This window comes from Lissotriton helveticus, chromosome 2_1, assembly GCF_964261635.1.
Source record: "Lissotriton helveticus chromosome 2_1, aLisHel1.1, whole genome shotgun sequence".
In the NCBI taxonomy this organism is placed as follows: Eukaryota; Metazoa; Chordata; class Amphibia; order Caudata; family Salamandridae; genus Lissotriton; species Lissotriton helveticus.
Window position 1 is genome coordinate 1,227,931,232 of NC_136059.1, and position 26,901 is coordinate 1,227,958,132.

The following is a 26,901-nucleotide window of genomic DNA, read 5'->3' on the forward strand; positions in this document are numbered from 1 at the left end:
GCCCCTCCGCCCGGTCCGGCACACCCAGGATCCGAACGTTATTGCGCCTCATGCGGCCTTCATAATCATCAAGCTGCAGGATAAGGGCCTCCTGTGCCTTTTGGAGTTCAGACACTTGACTCTTGAGGATGTTGGAGTCTGTTTTCAGTTCTTTCGTAGTTTCCTCAATGGCCCGATGTGATCTGACATTTTCTTCATGTCTGTTTGAATCAGGGCCACCGCCGTGGCCACCGTGACGATGCCAGCCTCAAGGGAGGTATGCACTGTCGTTATGGCAGACAAGATGTCCTGCAAGGTGGGCCCCGTTTGCTCCCCGGGCGGCGTCAGGTGTGGTTGCTCCCCCTTTTGGCTCCTATGCCATGCAAACTTCTCGAGCTTGGCCTGGACATTACCTTGACCGCTACGGCCGGTCGCCATCTTGGAGGTGCAAGGTGCAAGTCAATGGAACGAGAGAAGAGGGCAGTAGGCTATGCCCCACCAGCTACTTGCCGCCACCTGCCGTGGGTATCAATCCCACACCTTCCTGTCGGTTTCCGCCGGTCGGGTACTCCCACCCGGCTTGTAGGGATCTGGATTCAGGCAGCACTAAGGCAACGTGTGGCCACCAGTTTAAAGGTGGGGGGGGGTCGACCTGCCGCTGAATGCTTATGTGTGGGCCGCCTCTTCCTTTACAGGAGAGACAGGGCGCTGCTGTACCTGATGTCCGCCCCCCCCTCCAATTGTCAGAGGGTACAGAGGCTCAAGTCCGAAGGAGCAGCGCTGTTATGGTACCCCCAACTCTCGCAGAAGGTCAAAGCGTGGGGCGTATCAGTTTTACGGGGCCCAAGTAGAGCGGGGCCAGTCGAGACTCACCGCTGATCGTGGAGTCTAGCTACTCCCTTTGAAGGCGCCGCAGTGTGGAGGTGCCGGGTGCTCCGGAGCGGAGGCCGCAGCACGTCGTTATCCACGTCATGTCAGCGTGGCAGCCAGTAACAGGCCCAGAGATATTGCTGGCCTCGAAGAGCGGGACTCAAGATGTGGCAGCAGGAGCAGATACAGCTCTGGTGCAGTACTGCAGCAGATTAGGTCCTGGCTCTTGATTTCCGATATGCAGACCTTCGCACCACGCCGCTACCCCAGCGTCAAGTTCCATGCATGCCCAGGCGGAAGGAGGGTGCGCGCCCATCAGGAGGAGCCTCTGCCGCGAAGCGGCACCAATCTCTCCCCGTCGGAGCCTCAGATGACAACAAATCTTGGCCCAGACATGGAGCCAGAGGTACGGAGCTGCCAGGCACAAAATCAGGCAATGGTAGCCGGGGCACACTATTTATTAACAGATATTACGGGAGTGGCACGACAGAGCTCGGCTACAGTGCGGCCATCTCCCTTGGCAGTTGGCCACGCCCCCCCCCTATCTGACAGTATTGAGAATGTCGCCTGTCAATGGTTATTCCCAGACGTGGGTCCCATACTCACAATGTCACTGGAACAAAGCTGTCCCTGGCTGATGAGGCTATAGCTAGGATGAAACCGGTCCTGGGTTGCGTCTGTTTCGCTTCAGGGAGGACCTGGCCTGGCAGTTCGGGCAGGACTGTTCCCATGAGGAGCACAGTCAAGACTGATTTGCATATGGCTGTGTCCAAAGTGAGGTGGCATGGTGAGCAAAAGAGCGATGGGTTGAGATTCTACGAAGAGCAATTGACAGTGGTAGAAAAATTGCAAGCATTCCTCCCATTACCTTTTTTGTGCTTCATATTTCATGTAATTGCCCATTAATCCTTTACGTAAAATCTCAAATGACAACATGTGTCTGTCATTCTTATGAGAATGCTTCAGCGTTGATTATTGGACTTGAATAGCAGTGACGGATCCAATCGGGGAGCACCAAAGACCCTCTTTGGTATAACCATTTAGGAGGAGTTTACACGCCAAAAATGCATTACCCTAAAATTAAGTAAATCTGATAATCTGTGCTAGTAACCACAACAAGTCACACAGGGCTGTTAGGTGGTTCTGCAGTTCAGAGTTTGGGAACACATGGGACTTCAATGTGTGCACAGTTAAATGGTTTGAATGTGACAAGAAGAAGTCAGGTGAAGTGGGCTAGGAAGGGATTGTGAAACAGGTACAGACATTTTAAGATGTCTCTTTCTTGCAGTGTAGCTACAGTGCCCGATGGTGGTACCTAAGTAGGAGGGTGGAACTTGGAAGATGGCCTCCTCATTGGTCAGCATTTTGTCTGAGTTGGAGGAGAGTTGGAGAAGATCATGTATATGTTCATTAGGTTGATGTGGACGACAGTGGACATCTTGATGATAATGGAAACTTTAGTAACTTATACCATTACAAAGTAATAAGCACAGAACTCAAAAAGCGACCAAGCAATCATTTTCAGGCACAGCAGCAACATTCAAAAACTCACTGACAGATGATTTGACATGTTCCGAAACACTACTCCAGTTCTGAACTAAACTGAAAACCTTCTTGTTCCAACTACATCTGGGGTAATGGTTGTGCTCTTTAGCTATCAGTATACTTTCCTTGATCTCTTCTGTGCTATCCTTTGAGCGAATTTCTTTCCCACCTCCTGATCCCTTCTGTCTTGTTTCACCTACCCATTTGTGTGTCACGATGTGACTTTGATTTTTACATTCACAAAATTGTCCCACGTACATGGTCCCTTGCTTTCGTAATATTAACAGTGCTATGTATTATGTTCCACTGTAGAGTACCCTGATACCTTTTGAGATGAGTGCACTCTATCAGAATGTGCAAATATATAGGAGGATAAATTGATTATTTTGCTGTTAAAGTTGATGTAATTAAAGGGACAGAGGTGATGATGTGAGGAGGAACTAAGTGGAGGACAATATGGCCTTTGCAGTTGTGGATTATGGTAAATATTTGAGGTTTGGCATATTTAGTATCATAAAGTACGCGCCTACCAGTTATACAGGTTACACAAGATGAGGAGAGTGAGAAAAGTATTGTGTTTACATTGGATCCTGATTCTATATTATACAAAATATTTAATACCACTGTAAATGCTGTATTAGATGCTGGCTTATAATAAGAAAACTTCTTTAATCATTTTATCCAGTGATTCACTTTCCTTCTACCTTTTTGAATTTGTAGAACACCAAGAAATTTCACCTACCCCTATAACCTATGTTACCCTCACAAATACTGACTAATCTACCTACAAATATCTTTCCAAAAAGTGTGGGGCCTATTTATATGTCCCTTGCGCCCTCGTGCGTCATGTTGCGTGATGCGCGGGTGGCGCAACCAGCTCCGTGAAATTTACAAGCACACCTTAAGCCATCCTACATGGCTTTACGTGTGCTCGTAAATATCGCCCCATTTCACTCATCACATTGCGTGTTAGAAGTGTGACATGGTTGTTGCTGTGGGTGTTCCCACGCAACACCCATGTCTATTGATGCATTTCCAGATTTACGAGCAATCGTAAACCTGAAAATGCGTCAGAATGCTACACCACACTCAGGGGTGGTGTAGCGAGGCGCAACGAGGAGAAATGTTTTCATTACTCCTCGTTGTTTCCTCTTTCAATGCGTACTGCATTTTACACCATGCATTGAAAGAGGAAATCACCTCAAGTGATTGTTTTTGTGCAGGAAGGTGCCCCTTCCTGCACGTAACAATCTCCCCACAATGCAGGCATCCTTGCACATTGGTGAAAGAGTGCCTGCACCTGCACATGGCAGCTGTTTGTACTCCAGCGCAGGAAAAGGCACAGAGGTGAAACATGTTGCTGTAAATAGGACGCATCCCTGTGCCTCGAAACTAAAGCAGCACAGCAAAATAACTAGGGGCACCGCGCTGCGTTAGTTTCTCATAAATAAGCCCCTGTGTTTTTAGCCTAAACGAATGCCCTTTGCCTCAAAGTAGCAAATAATCTGAGAGTTTATGTGATTTGGTTCTAACCTTCTGAGTCAGACATTCTTGTTCAGTTTTATCTTACAATGTTAGAGTTACAGGAGCTTCAATAGTATTAATCATTTATTAAGTTAATGGTGACTTTAAGGATATTTTACCCCAGGCTGCACACATTTTGTTATATTGTGCTATCCTACTCAAACTCCAAACACACACATACTGACACACTCCAAAATGTGTAAGTGTCTGATACAAACTTTAAATAAGCACTGGCAAAGCCAATAAGTCTTGTCTATGTGAGATCTATTGGCTGTGTCAATGTTTATTTGGCAAGTTGTACAGCAGCTAGAGCTGCTGTGCAACATGGCTTAAAGTCAAGAAAATAAACCGCTATATCGCGGGCCGCTGTGTAATGTGTTAAAAAAAAGCGGGAGGAGGGCAGCAACAAGAGGGAGACATGGGGAGGAGGGAAGGAGAACCAGGAGAAACAGCAGCACAGAGAAGGGATGAGTGGGAGGGGAAGGAAGTAATAGTACCTCAATCACAGCGAGAGCTGTGGACAGGCAGTAACTAAGTTCATTCAATCTGTGGTTGGTCGTTGCTCCATTTTTTCTTTTTATTTACAAATACTCATGCACACAAAAACACACACATGCACACTCTGGTCTCTGTTTTGAAGGTCTTAAAACATGGTTATTTTACAAAATGCTGTGTTTTAGGTACCCCTCACAATCAGCACTCCTTTCCCTTTCCACTGGGCCTTAAGTCTACTCATGAGCTGCTTCTCATTTAATGATTAACATGATATGCCAGCGTCTGAAGCTCATACCCCACAGTCCTACTGGTCAAGCTACGCCCCTGTCCACATTAATGCGAATTCTCCTCTTCCTCAGGGTGACATGATGGTTGATGTGTCAGCAGACGGACAAAGAGTTGCGCCGAGCAGCAATCGCCACCTCCTCAGCGGTCTCCGGCCACTTACCTGCATCGAGACTTGCCAGGGCCAAGAGTTGGGTTTCGCAGGATAGCCGTTGACGATGCGAGGAATGGCGATCTGAGGCGGGATGGTGGGCTTGCCACACTGATTTGGCCAGTCTAGAAAAAGACAATGTCAACATGCAGGTTAATTAGGTTAATTCTTGTACATTCAAAACTAGTGCATTTACTCCAGTTATAGAGTTCAGATGAGATTTGTTAATGGGAAGGAGTAATTTTAGCTAATGTTAGTTGGATGAATAGGCAGACTGAGAGTAAAGGGTGAGGTGCGGTTATGATAGTCAATTGTCATTTTGTAAATTTGATAACATTTACCTGTGTTTTTCCACATGTATACCTTTGCCTCAAATTGTAAAGCGCTCTGATATCCTTCGGGATCAAGTTCGCGCTATATAACACTTTATAAATAAAAAATAAAAAAATATATTAACTATTGGCATTATAGAATGCTTTTGTGGTGCTGAACTGCACAATAGATGTCTTTTGGCAGCAGTGTGTAGCCTGGCCGAAAAATAGTCCCTACACTAGTTCTCAGTAAAAACATAGGCACTGACACACAACTCTGACCGACTGTTGTATGACTCTGTACTCAGCCGCAGCCGCTGCAGGTAAGAGCGGTGGGGCCGGCTGGGGGGGATTTCGAGAGACGACCATAAGGAAAAATTAAATAAATAATTAATTCTTCCTCGTGGTTGTCTCTCACAATCCCCCCAGCAGGTCCCCCGCCCCCCCCCCGCTCTTAGCTGCAGTGGCCGCGACTGCCTATACTATGCCTGTGAAAATAAAATTTCAACTAAAAGGTGCAACCGGCTGCCTAAAACGAGCAATTACAGCATGAGCATGTGAAAACAAGGAAGAAAGCGGACAAAACAAACAATGGGAAAATGGTCCCGTATACAAGTTTTCTGGGTCCTTCCTGCATATATTCAATATCTCAAGGCTTCTTATTTCTTTGATTCATATGTGTGAATCTTAAATGTATTTCTCTTTCAAAACTCTTTTTCTGTACTCTCATCTATTTGGTTCTTAACATGTAAAAAAATAAGTGCTGGTGTCCAAAGTTTTGCTCAGAAGCCCATGCCCGGCGCTATCGAAGTTCAAGGTGCAGAATATCAAGACTGTATAGTGAGGATCACTTTAGGCCTCTTTATTCAGCCAGAGACCCATATCTCTTTATCTTATTCTTGCCTGTTCTATTTAAGCCCTGCTTTCTCTCTTTGTCACTATTTCTCTGTCTTTTTCTTCGTTTTTCTTTCCCGGTTTTGCGTTCTTTTTCTCTCTGAGGAAAAATAAGTGCCAATCCTGTAAAACAAGCATTTACAATGCAACGGTTTCGCCTTTGTAAAAGTTAGAGCTATTGGCATTGTAAATGACAAATTTTGTATTTATGTGTTGGTTTTGAAAACAGATAAATAAATGGCATTGTCATTTACAGTGCCAATAGCTTAATCTCTCACAAATACGAGACCTATTGCATTTGCACACACACACAGAGCAAAAACACACACACAGAGCCACAGAAACACACACACAGAGCCACACACACACAGACAGAGCCACACAGACAGAGCCACACACACACACAGAGCCACCCACAGAGTCAGTCACATAGAGCCACCTGCACACACAGAGCCACCTACACAGAGCCCCCCTCACACACACAGAGCCACCTACACAGAGCCACCCTCACACAGACAGAGCCACCCTCACACAGACAGAGTGGGGGGGACAGACACCTACACAACGAAGAGGAGCGGGGGTGGGGGGGACACACCAGCACAACCAGGAAGAGCGGGGGTGGGGGGTGACGGACACCAGCACAACCAGGAAGAGCGGGGGTGGGGGGTGACGGACACCAGTACAACCAGGAAGAGCAGGGGTGGGGGGGACGGACACCAGTACAACCACGAATAGCGGGGGTGACAAATATCTTTTACACGAAGGGGGCCTAAGGTTTCAAGAGCAGTGTGACCGACTGAAGGACAGTGCACAAGCGGCCATGGTTCTGCTGGGAAGCCATCTCCACACTGCTGCCCATCACAACCAGAAAGAGCGGGGGTGGGGGGGGACGGACACCAGCAGGACACCACACTTGCACCAGGATTGAAAGCACGGCCCGGCCCTTACAGCAGTCTCAGTAGCAGGGGCCCACTCACTGAGAATGCTCCAACCTCCTAATCACAAGTACATCCCGGGACAGAGTTTCGCAGCAGAATAGCGCCCCAGGGGAGGTGTGAGTTTCCAGGAGATAAGGGGCAGGGTGAACCACTCCCCCGTTAACTGGAGGAGCATTGGTTCAGGCAAAGAGAGCGCTGGCACCCGCGAAGGCCCCATAATCGGGCCAGCAAGCTGCACATGCAGTCACAGAAATCAGAGTATGCTCACTTACCGGTAGTGCCATCACGAAAGGCCTTAACACCTTCGAGTCTTACGGGTTCCGTCGCAGACACCAGTGGGCAGTCTCCGCTGTTTCGTGAGGGGAGTTGCATTAGTCATCAATCAGCTACGCTGCCAGCCGCAAAAGCACCAACCATGTTTTCACTTGCATATGGACACAGGCCCAGTACAGGTAACAAAGCAATTTTCGGCCGGTGTAAAGGCTCCGTCACACAACAACAAGAGGGCAATACATTGCGTGATTCAAAGCACGGCCTGGCCCAGCGCATGCAGACACAGCCTGCCCCGGACGCCTCACCTTTGTCGTCCACAGCTTGAGATGCGAGATTGAGTAGCAGGGGCCCACTCACTGAGGATGCTCCAACCTCCTAATCACAAGTACATCCCGGGACAGAGTTTTGCAGCAGAATAGCGCCCCAGGGAGGTGGGAGTTTCCAGGAGATAAGGGGCAGGGTGAACCCCCATTAACTGCGCTACACACATGTTGGAGACTGCGCTCCAAGGAGTGAGAACCCACCTACTCACTGATACTGTTGTCCAATCTGTCTCACTGATACCCAGTGACTGAGTCTGTGGTCAAATGTTTTATATTTACACCAATTAGGGATGTTGTCCTCCCAAGTGTGAGGATTAGATCCAGTAAGTGAGACTGCATTCTACTGAGTGAGACTCGGACCTATCAGTTGAGAGTATATTCAAATGTGTGGAACACCGAATTCCTCGGGGTCTGAGGGTGAACTAAAGTAAATGGGTTCACTGAGGCGGGGCAGCATTGGGGTTGTCTTCATCAGAGTCGGATTTGGACACATTAGGCCCGGACACCAAAACAAAATCGCCCCCTGTTAGCGAACTAGAGAGCTAAAAGGGAGACCCACATTTGCAAACTAGGCCGGTTTTGAACTTGTAGATCTGTGTGTGGGTATTTGCAAGGTATGGGAGGCTGCAGGCGTTTGTGCTTACACCAGGCAATGTGTGTGGTAATACCAAGACAATCAGCAGTAAAAACCACCTTCGGACCATAAAACAGGTTCGCAGACAGGCAAAAGTGGCCCACACGCTGATCTGTCAGGGCAGTCCACCCGACACTAGCTGATTCGCCCAAGACCAGTCTGACCCGGGTCTCCCTGCGTCCTCCGCGCGAAGTGCTTGATACGGCGGGTGTTTGTGTTCAATGGCTGTGTTCACATCAGGCCTAACCCGTAAGAATCGAGTTATTAACTGAAGACGTTTCCGATCAGTTCTCTTGATGCCTCATGTACTCTTGGGCAGGTTGAAAGCCCCTGATTCCCTTCAGCTTCAACGCTGTACCGAACGCGCCCCCTCCCGGGCATCCATCCGGTCTGGGGTCGCTGCCAAGGAATGGGTGAACGCTGGAACGTTCTCAGAAAACAGCTGAACTCTCAAGTGCTGCCCCGAGGAGGCATGGGAAGGAGGTAACCCGAGCAGGCATAGCATGGGAAACGAGGCAGGGGAGCAGGCATGGCATGGGAAGGAGGTAACCCGAGCAGGCATGACATGGGAAGCCAGGCAGGGGAGCAGGCATGGCATGGGAAGGAGGTAACCCGAGCAGGCATGGCATGGGAAGCCAGGCAGTGGAGCAGGCATGGCATAGGAAGGAGGTAACCCGAGCAGACATGGCATGGGAAACGAGGCAGGGAAGCAGGCATGGCATGGGAAGGAGGGACCCGAGCAGGCATGGCATGGGAAGGAGGCATGGAAGTAGGCATGGATGGCATGGGAAGGAGGCACGGGAGTCTCCGAATGCTGCGAGAGATGGATGAGAAATTAGGGAAGAGAGTGAAAGAGATGGAGAAAAATAGAGTGAGTGAGAGGGGTGGAGCAGTAAGAAGTGCAGAGAGTGCAGTGTAAGTGAGAGGCTTGACGAATCCTAGAAGATTGCAAAGGAGACATTAGTGGCGAGGTGTGAATGAAGGAGGAGTGATAGGGAATGGGGAGAGATTGACTGAGGAAAAGAGTAATTACATCCCGGCAACTTAAATTGCGCACCGGGCGGAGAAGAGCTGCGGCAGAGGGAAGGGGGGGGGAGGGAGGCGAAGCGAGAACGGGACGGAGAAGAGATGGAGAAGAGCTGTGTGGAGAAGAGCTGCGGGCAGAGGGAAGGGGGGCCACGCATGACAACAAACCGAGACCACAGGACACCCAGTCTCGCAGCCCACCCCTGCAAAGCACACGTCGGAAGAGCAGTAAGAAGTGCCGAGAGTGTGGTGTAAGTGAGAGGCTTAACAAATCCTGGAAGATTGCAAAGGAGACATTAGTGGCGAGGTGTGAATGAAGGAGGGGTGATAGGGAATGGGGAGAGATTGACTGAGGGAAAGAGTAAATACATCCCGGAAACTTAAATCGCGCACCGGGCGGAGAAGAGCTGCGGCAGAGGGAAGGCGGGGAGAGGGGGAGGGAGGCGAAGCGAGAACGGGACGGAGAAGAGCTGCGGGGAGGAGAGCTGCGGGCAGAGGGAAGGGGGGCCAAGCACGACAACAAACCGAGACCACAGGACACCCAGTCGCGCAGCCCACCCCTGCAAAGCACACGTTGGAAATGACAAAAACATGCTGAGACGAAAAAAAAAAACATCCGCCCACCACCGCAATGACGTTAACAAAGGGGCGGAGAGCGAAAAAATCGCCGGAACGCCCACGAATCTGCTCCGGCAATTACAGACAGATCTCTCTTCCAATGGCTAGCCTCCATTTATGGAGCTAGCCAATGGAAGAGAGAGGCGGGACAAAGCCCCGTACTAGTAAACATAAGATTTCGCCTGCGCGAACACTGCTGCTCAGTGCTACGCCAGGCGAAACCTAAAAACTTGCTGTTGGGTCCCCCCTGCAACCACCGGCGGTGCACTCTCCTGGGAGCCCGCATTAAGCTTCCGCCACCTGATTTAGTGAGTGGAGAAGAAAGCAGGAGTGTGCAAGTGGTACAGCAGATATATCGAAGCAGCAAAATATTTACATTCGTCTAGAAATAAGTGGAACTATTGCCTAAGTCTATAGGTGGTATTAGCACCTTCGTCACCAATGGCAGCCTATGTGAAAATGGTATTCACAACTGTCGTAAAATGCACAAGCAATGCCCCTTTAAGAAACAGCACATTTCATCCGGAAGTGGTAATATTTACTTAAATGAACGTGGTTCTGAAACATGCACAACACACACAGCAACTCACACAAGTAATTCAAGTAATCCCTACATGATGAGTGGGGGGGGGGTTGCAACCTGGATGGGCTTCACCAGCAACAAAGCGTACTTGTCATGTGTGTGCGAAGGAGGGCTAAGAAAGCACCATGGAGAAACTGGGCACATGTCTCCTCCTGTACATTGGAATAATCAAGTACTGAGGATGCATCAACTGCATGCACCCAAATACTGGCCATGTGAGAGAGAAGATGCTGAGAGAGGCCCACAGATAACAATCATGGGCACTGATCCTGCAACTGGGAAGGTTTTCACTGCCCTTTATTTATGTTCTAGAACCCCCTTTAGACCACTGCGGCCACAAAGACTTAATTGAGCCTGTGCTTGCAATAGATGTTGTCAAGAAATGCTCCTAGACTTAAAAGGATGACATTCAGCTAGTCTGTCTTAAAAAAGCTGTTGACTGTGCTTGTTGTCGTTGGCAGTGTGAACACCCTGTGAGTCCTGCAAAAAGTAAGTAAAGAACACATTATCAGTACCAATGGCATTCCAAATGTAAATTGTATTTTTGTTTTAGATCTTGAGAGAGGTCAACAACGCACAATATATATATATATATATATATATATATATATATATATATATATATATATATATATATAATATTTCAGGGAAGGGCAACCCATTTTGAAGTCACACTACCTGTCGTAGTTGTACCATGGATTACAGAGATTACGCCCTCTGTAAAGAAGTGCCTGTCAAAGCAAGGAAGAAAAGGGAAAAGGCACTCCAATAAAAGGACAGTTCTTGCAAGACCTTTGGATCCGGGTAAGACCAGGACTGGAGCAGAGCAGCAAAACTGATGATGAAGCGCAAAGTTGCCCACTCTTTATAGGTCACGGAAGTCTAATAAGAACAACATCTCATACACAAAATGAAGGTGCACTTTGCACGATTCCTACGTGCCACCATGATTTAGGCACACGTTGCATTTGACAATGCTATTACTGTGGAATTCCAATTTTTCACATCAAATCTGTATTAATGTCGAAAGAACTCATTCTTAAGTCTAATTTAGAAACCGCCTTCACTAAATAAGAGATGTTTTTAAGTATGAATGATTTAGAAGGAATCATCTGATGTTGATTAATAAAGTCTTTGACATGTAATAACAAAGTATATAAGCTTTGTTACAACTAAAGGACATGCATAGTAATGTGTAGTTATATCAAACCATCCTTACCACCTTACTGCTGAACCTTTACTCATGATTCTTAAACATGTGCTATAATTTCTGTGTAACTCTTAGGGATATGGTTATTAGATCCCAAATAACCTTGCACATGTAGGATCCTAACATAGCCAAAACAATAAGGGGTAGTATTACAAGAAACTGACACATCTGTGGGATGCGTCAGTTTCCCTGCGCTAGCCTGCGAAACCCTTGCGCCACCATGGATGCACCATATTTACAATACGGTGCACCATGGCGCAAGGATTAATAAATGCGTCAGAAATTCTGATGCATCTGTTGGCGCAAAAGTCATGCATTGCTGGAGTTGTGTCGCAAGCACGACGAAACTCCAGCAATGCATGTTGAGGCCTATTCTCACTATACTGCGTCACTCCTTACGCCTGCTTCAAGCAGACGTAAGTTTTTTACGCAGTGATGTCCTAGAAGTGGCGCAGTGAAACTGCATCACTTTTACGAGGCTTTCCTGTGTGGGAACGCCCACGCTGCATACCTAAAGGATGAGCACAATCTCCCATTTCTCAATGGAAGTATGCAACCGCACCTCGTGCGGTCGCATTGTAATTCAGCGGTCGGGACCGCGAACCGAAGGTCGGTCGGACCCGTATCTACAACAGTGTTGGGTGGACGCAAGTCCACCTGACATCGTAATAAGGTCCTACATTGTTTTTATTGTTAATGATCCACCTTTTGACAATTTGTGATGGTTGGGCTCATTTGGAGCTTCTTATGGAAAGCCTTGTGCTAGTTCTGAGCTTTTTTGAAAGGTGGATTGTACTTGCTTGAAAGAGGGGTTGCACTTGCTTAGCACAGATCAGCGACAAACAACAGCAAACAGTTCTGGCACACAGAGGCAGGAGCACTTACATAAAGCAATTGATACTAGGAAGCACAATGCTCTGGGTCACTTGCAGGAGGTAAATTTGGTGAGACACTGTAATGGGGCTTCCACGGAATAGGGAAAGAGAAATCAGGAGTCAGGTTTACATCTGGAACCAAGTAACACCTAACTTGGCAGTTCAGACTGGACTTTTCCTATTGGAGCAGGGACAGGATTGATTTGCATATGGCTGGGTCTAATCTGAGGTGGTATGGTGCGCAAAAGAATGATAAGTTGGAATGCTCCCCTGACTGATTGCCAGTGCAAGCAACCTCCCATCACCTTTTGTGTGTTTGATGTACTGTCCTAAGTGGCCAAGTATATGCCCAGACACGGGTACCTTGCTCACTGGCCCTCTGTAATCAAGCCACAACTGACTGAAGAGACCCAATCAGGGCAAAACCGATTTGGGATTGCTTGTATTCCCTTACAGAGAGGACCTGGATTGGCAGTTTGAGCTGGACTGTTCCGATTGGAGCAGGATCAAGATTGATTTGCGTATGGTTGAATCTAATCTGAGGTTCCTTTGTGAGCAAAAGAATGATGAGCTGGAATGCTACCCTGAGTGATTAGAATTAATGCAAGCATTGCCCCGTCACCTTTTGTGTGTTTGATTTATCTTTCTAAGTGGCCACGGTTACACTCAAACATGGATTCTTTGCTCACTGTGCCACTCTAACCAAACTCTACCAGACTGAAAAGCTCCAATCAGGGCAAAACAAGTCTTGGATTGCTTATGTTCTGGTTCAGAGAAGATCTAGCTTTTCAGTTAGGCTGGACTGTTGCGCTGGGAACCAGGTTCAAGACTGATTTGCATATGGCTTGGTCTAATCTAAGGTGGCATGGTAGACAAAAGACTGAAGAGGTGGAGTGATACCCTAAGGGATTGCTTGCAGGGCCAGAATGGGAACTTAAAACAGCACAGGTGAATTCAGTCCTCATGTGCAGAAGTGCTAATGAGCGCCGGTATAGTGTATTGTGCACCACCACTTCTGGAGGCTGAAACCAGTCTCCAAGTGTCAATACTGCCCTCCTGGGGCTCCAGCCTCCTGGGTAATTGCTCACCTGCCCGGCTGGCTTGCCAGTGGTTAGACTTATTGCAAGCATTCTCCATTCATCTTATGTTTGTTTGATGTAGCGCCCCAAGTGGCCAAGTGTATGTCCAGATGTGGGTGCTTTGCTCACTGTGCCACTGGAAGCAAGCTACACTTAACTGAAGAGCTGCAATCAGGGTGCAACTGGTCTTAGTTTTTTGTGTTCCAGTTCAGAGAGGACCTGACTTGGCAGTTTGGGCTGGACTGTACCTAATGGAGCAGAGTCAAAACTGGTTTGTAAATGGTTGGATCTAATCTGAGGTGGCATGGTGGGCAAATGCCTGGAATGCTACTCACAAGCGATTGCCAGTGCTTAGACTTATTGAGAGTGTTCTCCCATCACATTTTGTGTGTTTGAGGTACCACCCTAAGTGGCCATGGGTATGCCCAGACATAGGCCCCTCGCTTGCTGTGCCACTGGAGCCAAGCTACACCTGACCGAAAAGCTCCAGTGAGGGCAAAATTAGTCTTAGGTTGTTTGTGTTCCAGTTCAGAGAAGACGTGGATTGGCAGTTTGGGCTGGACTGTTTCTATTGGAGCAGAGTCAAGACGGATTTGTAAAAGGTTGAATTGAATCTTAGGAGGCATGCTGGACAAAAGAATGATGAATTGGATTATGACCCGAAACGATTACCATGCCTTAGACTTAATGCAAGCATCCTCCCATCACCTTTTCAGTGTTTGATGTTCTGCCCAAAGTGGCAAAAAGTATGCCCAGACATGGGCCCCTTGCTCACTTTTCCACTGGAGCCAAGCTACACCCGACTGAAGAGTCCCAATCAGGGTGAAAACAGTTTAGTGCTTGTGTTCCAGTTCAGAGTGGACCTGGCTTTGCAATTCAAGCTGGACTATTCCAATTGGAACTGGGTCAAGACTGACTTGTATATGATTGGATCTAATCTGAGGTGGCATGATGAGCAAAAGAATGATGAGATGGAATGCTTCCCGAGTGATTGCTATTGGTTAGACTAACTGCAGCCATCCCACCCATCACGTTTTGTAAGGTTGATGTACCATCCTAAGTGGCCAAGGATATGTCCAGACATGGGCCCCTTGCTCACTATGCCACTGGAACAAAGATACACCCAACTAAAGAACCCCAATCAGGGTGCAACCAGTCTGGGGTTGATTGTATTCAGAGATGACCTGGGTTGGCAGTTTGGACTTCTATATTGATATGGAAATACATGCTAACAAACCTGCAGTTTCTCATGTCACTACTAAAGGTTTCTTTCAGGTCGAATGCAAAATCTTCAAAATTCTTTCACATTGCTGCTGTTCCTCAAGGCATTACGATAGGTCCCTCGTGTATCAGTTGCAAAAGCATGTCAATTCTTTCATGAAGCTGCAATTCCTCATGTCACTACTAAAGGTTTCTTTCAGGTCGAATGCAAAATTCTTTACCAGAGCTGCAATTTTTTAAGGCACTACTAGAGATCCCTCTCAAGGCTGATGGAAAAGTAGTGAGATACTTCTATGAAGATGCAGTACCACAAACCATTGCTAGAGGTCTCTCTTAATTTAGAGGCAACTGCTTCAAAAGACCTTCGCCAAACTGAGAGGTAGTGCCTTTAAAATATACATTTGCATACACACTTTTGCTATTTTAATGATTTGTGCTTGTTTTCCATAGAATACATTAATTGACCAAAGCTTGTTTGTAGAAATGAGTCGAAATTACAGCTATCAACACATTTCTTGATGTTTAGAACAGGGATGACAACCCACTATGTGTAGAAACTAGCATTCACTAGCAAATACAAGTGTTTTTAAAAACTAATTTTAGATAAATATGTTTTGGAGTTGTGACTGCATAAACAATTAAGCTTCCTAAAATGATGTATTTTCACCTATAGATGTATGTTTTGTAACATAGTTATGTTATATTGATTTGTATAGTACACTAATCACCAGAGAGGGTATTGAGGCACTTGGGCAGGTTATACAAAGAGCCAAGTCTTAAGCAACTCAAGAAGTGAGGAGGAGGCTCTAACGTGTTGAGGGAGGTTGTTTCATGTTTTGGGTGCGATGTAGGAGAATGAGCGACCTCCAGTTTGGCTTTTGCAAGGAATGTATGCAAGTGAAAGTGAGGCAGAGCGTAGGTTTCTGGTGGAAAGTGTATGCGACTATTCTGATAATCTGGTCCTGTGTGGCTTTGTATGTGTTTGTGAATGGGGAGCCAGTGAAGCTTCCTGAGGTGTGGTGTGATGTGGGTGCCATGTGGGAGGTCGAGTAGGAGTCTTGCAGCAGTGTTCTGGATGGTCTGGAGTCTGTGGAGGAGTCGTTTAGAGATTCCGGTGTAGAAAGCGTTGCCGTAGTCCAGCCTGCTGGTGATGAGTGCTTGCTTGACAGCCTGTCTGGTATTCTGAGGCAACCATTTATAGATTTTTTGCAGCATGCATAGGATTTGGAAGCAATAAGTGCACTCTGCGTTGATTTGAGCTGTCATGATGAGCTTGTCATCTAGGATGATCCTTCGATTTTTGCCGTGGTCTGTGGGTGTTGGTCCTAGCTGCGATGGCCACTAGGTGGAGTCCTTTGGGGAAGTTTTGGTGCCAAAGACCAGTACTTCTGTCTTATCAGAACTAAAAAAAAAAGGTGAAGGGGGATGGCTGCAATAAGTCTAACCAATAGCAATCGCTCAGGTTAGCATTTCATCTCATAATTCTTTGGTCCATCATGCCACCTCAGATTAGATCCAGCCATGTGCAAATCCGTCTTGACCAGTTCTCCTGCCCAAAATTCAGAAACCAGGATAAGTATACTATCAAAATATGAATTTTAAATATTGTGCTAGAAAAATATGGTAGCAAGAATACAGGCTACCAAAATATCCTGAATGTAAGATTTATATATTGTAAAGGTTTGTAGATGTGGAGTTAAAAATAGTAAAACTATACTTAACTTTATATTAAAAGTACAATATTTTGTAAACAATATTGTGACATATAGCCACAGAGACATCATCAACCTATTGGAATGGGTTCATTATTACCTCCAATGAAAACATAATTGTCATCCAAATGTCTGTAAAAGATACTGCCTCATTTTGGCATATCACTTTGATATTGGACCATGATCCTAACGTTACCACTAATGTCCACATCTGTCTGATAATTGATTAATAATACAGATCCCCTCCAAGGGATCATCAATTTTTTGGCCAAGAGTTAAGCGGCTGCATGAATACGCTGCAAGGAACATATCAGCCAAGTAGAATCATTGGGGCGAATGGGTTGGGTTCTCTTAGGTAGATGCTATTCCCACCCACACACTTGATGTAAAATTTGCAGTGCACCTTTAGTTTCGAGCTTCTTTGCGTCACATCAGTATTGGCGTGCTCTATTTTATAAATTCAGTGTAAGGTCAAGCCAAATTTTAAAATGCATACCCCAGTAGTAAAGTCAGGGCTTTCTATAAACTGATCACAAACTCCTTTCCACTTTGAAGTCTACCTCCCATCACTGACATTCTGCATCAAGCAGAACAAAGCTTCAACCTTTGCCGTTATGAGCCCCATTTTAACTAACACATTTCCCACCAATGGCAAGCCACTGCCACCACCAAACTCAAGCCAGCACATGGCTGGTATACTCCTAGGCCAGGTTTATCAAGGGCCTGCCTTGCCCTTGCGTCATGCAAGGTTACGCAAGCCCTTAAATCAGATTTACTAAGCCATGCAGAACCACCTTGCCTGACTTTGTGTGGCTTAGTTAATCCGGAGTAGAGCAAGGCAGCGCAAGTTGCTGCCTCATGTTACTCAGCGTTTGAAAGACGTTCCATGCGTGGAGCGTAGGGGTTCCCATACATCCAGCAATGGGTTTTGGCACATTCCCACATTTGCTAACACTACTAACTCTACGAACAGATTGCACATTTACTAAAGCTAGTATGTGCCAAAATGCTACGCCTTCCCAGGTGAGGTGTAATGAGGACAAATATGTTTATTCCATCAAATTTCTTCCTCTTTCTACGCATGCCGCACTCTGGAGCACACATAGAAATAGGAAAATGTCTCAAAGGACTGTGTTTGTGCAGGAAGGTGCCCCCTCCTGCACAAAAACAATCCTGCCTTGAAAAGGCCCCCTTGAACCATGGCACAAGAGTGTCTGAGGTTGGGGCTTGGCAGCCACAAGTGCGCCGTTGCAGCGAGAGAGCAGGAATGCACCAGATGTACGTAAATGTGGTGCATTCTCGCCCTTTCCATTTGACGCAGCACAGTGCAGCAAGTTCTCTTGCTGCGTTGCATTGTGACAAATATTAGTAAATCTGGCCCCAAATCTCCCCACTTTTAAAACGTTCAAATGAAAATTCAAGACATCTAACCACTCGGATTAAAATTAAATTAGATTTTTGTTTTTGATGGGAATTAAAAAGCCAGTCGACTCCATTTGCAACAGGATACTTCAATCTTTTAGACTCTAAAGAATTCCTTTTTGAATCTGGCTGATCCCTGAACTCTTCATCACACACTTGCAAAAATATGCATCTCTGGCCTTTGCAGACGAAGGAAATTAAGTGATCCGTGTGCAGCTGTTCATCTTAAACTTTGATTGCAAATAAAATGAACATAGCCTATTGTTCAACAGTTCCACCCTGGTTGTACTAGATCCTGAAACTCACCAATGGGAATGTCATCCCAAGGGTTGGGTGCTGGGGGAGCTTCTGTTGGAGGGGTGACCAGTAGATCTGTGGTCCAGTAGGCTCTGAATCCTTTTCCTTCAGTGAAGAGATCACTGTAGAAACGAACCTTCAGCTGCTGTCCGCGGGAAGTGATAACAGGTGGGAGCTTAGTTCCACAGAATGGATCTGCAATGCAAGAAAAATAATACTTTGATTTATTTTCTGTTTGTTATATACATCGAACTTAGCCCAAGGGCATTAGATCACTTTCCCTAATAACCGGATTACGTCACACATTCTAATGGAGGCCCAAAAAGATTACCGGGCATATTTACAAGCCCTTGCGCGACTGGAGTGTCACATTTTTTAATGCTCTGATGGCGCAGTGTACCGGCCCATATTTACAAGGCCATGAAAAGCCACCCTGTGTGGCTTTTAATTGACTTCTAAATATCGACCCCTTTCGAACATTGCTTTGGGTGAACAGGGTGTTCCATGGGTGTTACTGTGGGTGGTCCCACACAACACCCATGGATTTCGACACATTTCCAGATTTACAAGGTTTCGTAAACATTTCAGATTCTAATGACCCCCCAGGGAGGTGTGAAAGTGGTGCAACGAGGAGAAATAACCATCAATTATTGTTTTTGTGCAGTAAGGTCTCCCTTCCTGTGAAAAGACAATCATCCCTGATATGCAGGCACTCTTGCACCATGGTGCAATGGTGCTTGTGTTGGCACTAGGCAGCCTATTGTGCTCCAACGCAGAGAAAAGCACAGGACTACATTGCAATGTTGTAAATATGACGCATTCCTGCACTTTCCTAATGATGCATCTCAGCACAGCAAGATGGCTTGCAGCCCTGCGCTGCGTCATTATCTTGCAAATATGCCTTTATGTTTTTTATTTTTTATTTTTATTTAATACTTGGTCCATGGACACTTCATGTGCACCAGATTACATTGCGCAATGTCAGATTCATGTTTTTGAGGGTCGGAGAGATAGTGTTTAAACAATTTTTGTAGCTTTATATAGCATTTGTACTGAGGATTTTCACATGGACACCAAATTACATTTCACAATGTCAGATTCCTATTTGGTTTTTTTTAAGCACAGAGAAATCAAATGATTTGCATATATTCAGAGGATTTTGAGTTGAGGTCAAGACTCAAACCTGTATCCCCATTCCCAGTTCCTAACTTGGCAGCTGGAGCCATTAGGTCACATATCGGCCTGGCTAACAAAGCCAATATCAATTGTGCGGGAATTTTCAGGACTCTGGACAAAACAACCTTTACCAACTGGTGTGCTCCCTATACACCGAAAATAATACTTTTTTGAGGTATAATCTGTACAGATTTGCCACCACCATTAAGTAGTGTCTTGTCACCTAAAGGTGTCTGGATCAGTTTGTTTACATACCTATGGCAAAGACTGTATCCCTAACTTGCATTTAGAAAAATATGTGTTTACATGTTTGTTGTTTATATTTTACTGATGAGAGATGGGGTATTGAATAGTTGACATAATTTTTATGGTTACAAGATACAAATCCCCCTGTGCTGGTATGTAAGAAAGTTAGCCTTGATTGACGCACATCCGCGAACCATGGTCGGTAGTGAGCGTGTGCTGTCAAGCATAAGTTCAAGTTCAAGTTCAAGAATTTGTATAGCGCACTACTCACCCAGAGGGTCTCAAGGCGCTTGGGGAGGGGGTTCATTACTTATCGAATAGCCAGGTTTTAAGTTCTTTTCTGAAGGAGATGTGGTTCTGTGTAAGGCGGAGGTGAGTGGGGAGTGAGTTCCAGGTCTTGGCCGCCAAGTAGGAGAAGCATCTACCTCCCATGGTGGATCTTTGGATACGCGGAACTGCGGCGAGGCCTTGATTGGAGGATCTTAGTTGGCGGGTGGGTGTGTAGAAGGATAGTCGAGTGTTGAGGCATTCGGGTCCTAGTTTGTAGAGGGCCTTGTGTGCGTGGGTGAGGAGACGTAATGTTATTCTCTTGTTGACGGGAAGCCAGTGGAGGTCTTTCAGGTGGCCGGTAATGTGATCTTGGCAAGGGATGTCCAAAATGAGTCTCGCTGATGCGTTTTGGATGCGTTGGAGTTTTTTCTGTAATTTGGTTGTAATTCCGGCGTAGAGGGTGTTTCCGAAGTCTAGTCGACTCGTAACCAGTGCGTGGGTGACAGTTTTTCTTGTCTCGGTGGGGATCCAATGGAAGATTTTTTTGAGCATACGAAGTACGTTGAAGCAGGAGGATGAGACGGCGTTGACTTGTCTGGTCATCGAGAGTGAGGAGTCTAGGATGAAGCCTAGGTTACGTGCGTGGTCTGTGGGTGTGGGTGCAGAGCCCAGATCCGAAGGCCACCATGAGTCGTCCCAGGCAGAGGGGGATGATCCTAGGATGAGCACTTCCGTTTTGTCTGAGTTAAGTTTTAGGCGGCTGTTTTTCATCCATATGGCTACTTCTTTCATGCCTTCGTGAAGATTGGTTTTGGCGGTGTTGGGGTCTTTGGTGAGGGAAAGGATCAGCTGGGTGTTGTCAGCGTAGGAGATGATGTTGAGGTTGTGTTGACGCGCGATGGAAGCGAGTGGACTCATGTAAACGTTGATGACTTCGGTGGCCTCTGATTTGAATGGGGGAAGTTGGACTTTCTGAGTTCTCCCAGCTAGGAACGAGATGATCCAGTCCAAGGCTTTTCCTTTTATGCCGATGTTGCTGAGGCGTTGTATGAGGGTGCTGTGACAGACAGTGTCGAAGGCGGCGGAGAGGTCGAGTAGAATGAGGGCCACTGTTTCTCCGTTGTCTAGAAGTGTTCAGATGTGGTCTGTTGCTGCGATGAGGGCGGTTTCGGTCCTGTGTTTGGCTCGAAAGCCGGACTGTGAGGGATCGAGGGAGTTGTTGGATTCGAGGAAGGCGGCGAGTTGGCTATTGACGGCTTTCTCAATGACTTTGGCCGGGAATGGGAGGAGGGATATGGGGCGGTAGTTTTTAAGTTCAGAGGGGTCTGCTGTGGGTTTCTTCAGGAGGGCGCTGACATCGGCATGTTTCCAACTTTCTGGGAAGGTAGCAGAGTTGAAGGAGCAGTTGATGACATCACGGAGATGGGGTGCGATGACAGAGTCTGCTTTGTTGTAGATGTGGTGGGGACATGGTTCGGTTGGCGAGCCAGAGTGGATGGAATTCATTAGGCGGATGGTGTCTTCAGTGGTGATTGGGTTCCAGGCGCTGAGGTTGTTAGAGGGCGGTTTAGGTTCAGAGGGGGGAGGAGAGGATTGTTCGTTGGAACTGTTTTCGAAGCTGTTATGTATGTCGGCAATTTTGTTGTAGAAGAAGGAGGATAACGAGTCACAGAGGTCTTGGGAGGGGGTGATGTAATTTGAGGCTGCGGTGGGGTTGGTGAATTCTTTGACGATGTTGAATAGTTCCTTGCTGTTATGGGCGTTGTTGTCGAGTCGATTCTTGAATGCTGATTTCCTGGTGGATCGAATCAGCTGGTGGTGTTTGCGGGTGGCTGATTTGAAGGTGGTCATGTTGTCAGTGGTTGGGTTTTTTCTCCATGTTTTCCCGAGAGTACGGCATAGCTTCTTGGATTTCTTAAGGTCATCGTTGAACCAAGGGGCCTTTTTGTTGTTTTGTTTGGTGTGATGGTTTTTCAAAGGTGCTAATTATAGGATTTATACTGGTTTTGTACTGGACGTACATCATTCGAGTACAAATTCCTAGGCTTAGACAAAGTCAGTATATTCCCAAGCACTGAAAATGTGCTGTGCACTACTGCACACACGTAGTTCCAGTTTTTGAGAAATTAAGATATTTCCTCTTATTTGTGCCTGCTTTAAATAGCCGTTAATTTTTGGCACAACACCCGGTGTAGCTTTGTTCATAGACTGGGTTTTGCATCAAAATCTATGGGAGTTTGTGCTGAGCCCAGTATTGCTCACTTGATACACAGCGATATAAAGTGGTTTTTGCACAGTGAAAAGTACATCCTCCCAGTTCAAAGTCCATCTTGCCCTGGATAGTAATAGTATGTGCTCCCATGTTTTAATAGAGTCTTTGAAATTATTGTCTTTATTTGTACTCTTGAAACCACTATTGACAGGTTTGAGAAAATCCTGGCTGTAATTAGATCTTTTGGTAGAAAAAAGCAAGTTCACAGTTCTGCACCACCAGTGATTATATCATGGGAAATCAAAAAATAGAATCGGGAAATTAATGCTTTAATTAGAGAACAATTTAGGCTGTCTACGATACCAAGGCAAAGGGAAATTAACAGACTAAAACAGGTATGGAAAAGGAAAATGGTATTGGAACGTAGAAGGGTCGAAGACTCAAATTGGGTTAAACTTCGAGAGGTTGCTCAAACCGGTGACACCAGGAAATATTGGGCGCTGATAGCAAAATTTTGCGATGGGAGAAAGAAGTCAAAGCCCATTTTGATTCTAGATGCAGAATGGCCTGCGTATATTTACCAGCTGTATGCTTAAAATTCCGCAGTTGGATGGAATCAAGATGATGGCTCTGCCCCGTCTGTGGGGAGCGAATATGGAGCACCTTCGTGTCTTGAAATAGAGGGTTATAGTAAAGGGCCAAGATACTCTAGTGAGATGGGCCCAGATGATGTACAAATAGCCATAATAAAACAGGATGACGAAGCGTGGGCAACATTTTTACATCTACTGTTTGTCCATTGTTATACCCATGGCGACATCCCACAATCCTGGAAGGGAAGTATAATTGTTGCACTATATAAAAAGGGTCCAAAAAATTCCCATGCCAGTTTTAGACAGATCCCTCTCCTGGATGCGACTGACAAATTATTTGCAAAGAGCATTCTTACCCATCTGCAAGATAGGGCATCCGGAAACGATCTCATTCCCGAAGAACAAACAGGATTTAGCAAAAATAGTGGTACCATGGATAATATCACCACCTTGCAAACTTTAACCAAAAAATATCCAGTGAGCCGGAGAATGCTGTTATATGCAGCTTTTATAGATTTCGCTACGGCATTCGACTGGGTAGATTGGGGGACATTGTAGAGAAAATGGGTCACCATGGAGATACCAGGGAATTTATTACGGTTTGTTATTGAACTGCATTCCTCTACTTGGACACAGGTTTTATTGGGGAGAACACAGGGTCTTTTGAGAAAATAGAAACAATTGAAGCAAGGGTGCCTTTTGCCCCCTCTTCTTTTTTCTATTTACATTAATGATTTGCCAAGAAGAGTGGGGCTCAGCAAAGGGGATTCCCCTAAATTAGGAAATTTAAAGTTGAGATGCCTGCTATATGCATATGATGGCATAATAATGGATTTATCTCCAATTGGACTTCAAAGACGTCTTGCTGAGTTGTTTAGGTATGCAGAAGAATACTATTTAAAAATAAATATTTTAAAGAGTAAAGTTATGATGTTTAGTTATTGGGGATGTAAAGTCAGAAAAAACCTAAATTGGTGCCTGGGAAATGAGAAACTAGAAGTAGAAAAGTTTAATACATATTTAGGAAAAATCTTTACAAGCAGCTGTTCTGGTAGCAATCATATGGATCATTGTAAAGGCAAGGCAATTTCACAGGCCTTTGCAATTAATCATTTGTATACACACTGCGGGAAAAGACATTTCACACACATTTTATCAGTCTATAAAATAAAGATACCACCAGCTAGCTATGCCTGTGAAACAATAGATGCACAAGAGTGGGATAAATTTGAGAAAGTGGAGGGACGGATCTGGCACCAAATATGTAATTTGAATTGCGCTGCTCCTATCACAGCGATTAGGCTTGAATTCGGTTTACTCTCCACTTATGTGCTATCTGTGGCTTTGTGCCCAAGATGGAGCAATGCACTAGTAAACAGCTCCCAGAATATGTTACGGGTAACACTATGTGAGAAAATCTTTATCAGCATGAAAGAAAAGAGTGCTCTTTTAAGGGATCATTTAAAAGCCATGACAATGTTCCGCTTAGATATGGATAATGAGGCGGTACTCTGAAAAAACGTGCTTTGAAAATCAGAATTTAAAAAACAATCGATGGGGTTTCTCGCGAAAGAGATACTAAAATGTGCGCAGAGAAAAGTAATAATGAAAAAGCAACCATATGTTTTATGGAATCTTAATCATGGAGTACGTAGAGTTATTCTGTTGCTTAGACTGAATTTACTCCCTCTAAGAATCGCAACAGGAGCTTGGGAGGGCATTGCTAGACAGGAAAGACTTTGTCAGTTATGTAACTCCTGTATACAAGACTAAAATCATGTCCTATTTGTTTGCCCCACATTACAACCAGTATATCGCAGATACCTAAGGAATTGTTTTTTAGAGTATAATATCACCACAGCAGAAGAGGCCCGCAACTGCCTGCTGGCACCTCCATCTGAACTTGTTTGTTTTAAAATGTGTGGCTTTTCAAAACAATTTAAAAATATATATTAGAACAGTATTGATTGATTTTATACATATATTACTGAGCACTTGCACTTTCCAACCTTTTTTGCTGCTAGCTATCGAGTACTGTATGCTGATTTACTACAAATGTTTCTGAGTACTTGCACTTTTCCAACCTTTTTTGCTGCTAACTATTGAGCACTGTATGTTGAAAAATGTTCTGTAAAGTTTTAAATATTCTTGCACTGTTAGTATGCTGCTGGTTATCTTGTTCTGTATTGTGAATTGACAAATTCCTGCTTTTCACTACATGGTTATGCTGCTGGTTATCTTGTACTGTATTGCGAACTGAAAAATCCCCGCACTTTATTATATGGTTTTCATTTTGAAAGTTTTAATGATAGCATTAGATTGTAATCTTTGTAAAAGTCCCCTAAGTACCCACCTATGGTAATTTAATTTATTATGGATCAATCCTCTTGGCACTTGAAAGTTTATTGACTGGTTCCCATATATAAGTTTTTCCTTGGTTTATATGATATGATATGATGAATTTGGTACTTGACTTTTTTCTTTTTATGGAGTGTAATGTTGATTTTTAGATGTACCTTTTTCTTTTATGTGGAACTCTTCAGATTCCCAAATCATAATAAATAAACTGACTAAACTGAAGGAAAAAATGGATAGTAAATAGCATATGCCGCTTTGCATCATTTTGTGTTACTTTGCATCATCGTCGCACCGACACAAAGCCTTGGTACATTTGGGCTTCAGAGCTTAGGTCAAGCAAGCCTGAAGATCCTATTGCGTTGTTCTGCCCAAAAGACTTACCATATTTGATTGCACCCTCTTTTGAATCATCATAGATGGTTACAGAATCGAGGCATTTCTTGGTGATCAGGCCTGGGTCTTCCATGTCAAAATGAGTGAAGCTCAGAGTCAGCGTCTTTCCTTGAGGGGCCTCAATGCTCCACAGGCAAAGGCTATTGGCAGGATAACTATCGGGCCACCGGGGAGATTTTATTACTCCAAGATCTCCATGAAAACCTCCTCCACACTTCTGTATTTCTGAAAAATAGGGACAACATCAATGTTGGTTATAAAGATTTCATGTTACAAAGTTAGGCAATGTTGGTTTGTGATACTGATTGAGCTGGATCTGCAGAAGTCCTTTCCGCAAACAAATCAGTGAGGCAAGACCAGACTCATGGGCATCATTTAGAGGTCACTAGGGATAGCAGCTGCTGCCCTTGGGATACCATATCGTCGACATTACACTTTCCTTGTTACCTTGGCCTTAGAATGCTGAAAGCTATGTCTACAATGGAATGCTGAGAAAAACAAAGATGTGATAGGTTGAATGCTTGCATTCATTGATCTCAGCCACTGGTAATTACTCCAGGTTGCATTCTAGACCAGTGTTTCCCAAACTGTGGTCTGTGGTCCCCCAGGTGTCCATAACACATTCCAAGGGGGTCCTCAGGCAGTAATTTTAAAAGAACAACAAAGTTCCTTGTAGAATTAGCAGTTTTCCAACAACAATAAAAGTGTCAAGATAACATCAGTGATTAATGTACCTGCTGGAGAGAAATGAGAGTTTTGTCAAGTGGCAGCTTTGACTTATCTAATGTAGCACAGAGGGTTAATATGCCTACTGCAAAGAATGTGTACCATGCATTTTAAAAAACAGTTTTTTATGTGCATAGGTTAGTGGGTTACTGCTTTTGTCACAGAGATTCTTTTGTTACTGTGCAGTTTATAAGTGACAATCTAATCTAGCACAGTGACCTATAAAATGTCATCAAAGAGCTGCTTGCAACCTGCATGGTACAAGTTAGAAACATATGTTTTTTCCAAGTCTTTCTTTATCCTGATGCTGCTAAAAAGGTTTATTTGGGTGGAAATACATTTTTATTGTTATCAATGCTAACCACTGTGTTATGTTCGGAAACCTGAGTTTGTGCTTCTCCAGACCAAGCACTCTTTAAAAATGCCTACCAGTATCAATGACGTGAATCCTACACCTTGTAGTCGCATTTGCCATTTTCTATAAACTGATTTACACGTATGAATAATTTTCTCCTTGGGGCAGATTTACAAGGAAAGTGACTCTGTGTGTGCCGCAAGCCATTTGGCTGCACCGCACTGAGTCACTTTCAAAGCACAGGGATACGACATATTTACAACAATATGTCGCATCTCTGTGCTTCCCCTTGCGCTGGCGCACAAAC

General features: G+C 45.2%; 1 protein-coding gene across 1 annotated transcript in view; it reads right to left on the reverse strand.

The window, feature by feature from the left end:
- Positions 1–26,901, reverse strand: part of LOC144818575 (ovochymase-2-like) — a 482,736-nt gene that overhangs the window by 226,773 nt on the left and 229,062 nt on the right. The window contains exons 10-12 of the mRNA XM_078676114.1: positions 25,502–25,738; positions 18,275–18,460; positions 4,862–4,974 (exon numbers count right to left, since the gene is read on the reverse strand). Of these exons, the coding sequence (XP_078532240.1) occupies positions 4,862–4,974; positions 18,275–18,460; positions 25,502–25,738 (536 nt within the window). The remainder of the gene's footprint in view (positions 1–4,861; positions 4,975–18,274; positions 18,461–25,501; positions 25,739–26,901) is intronic.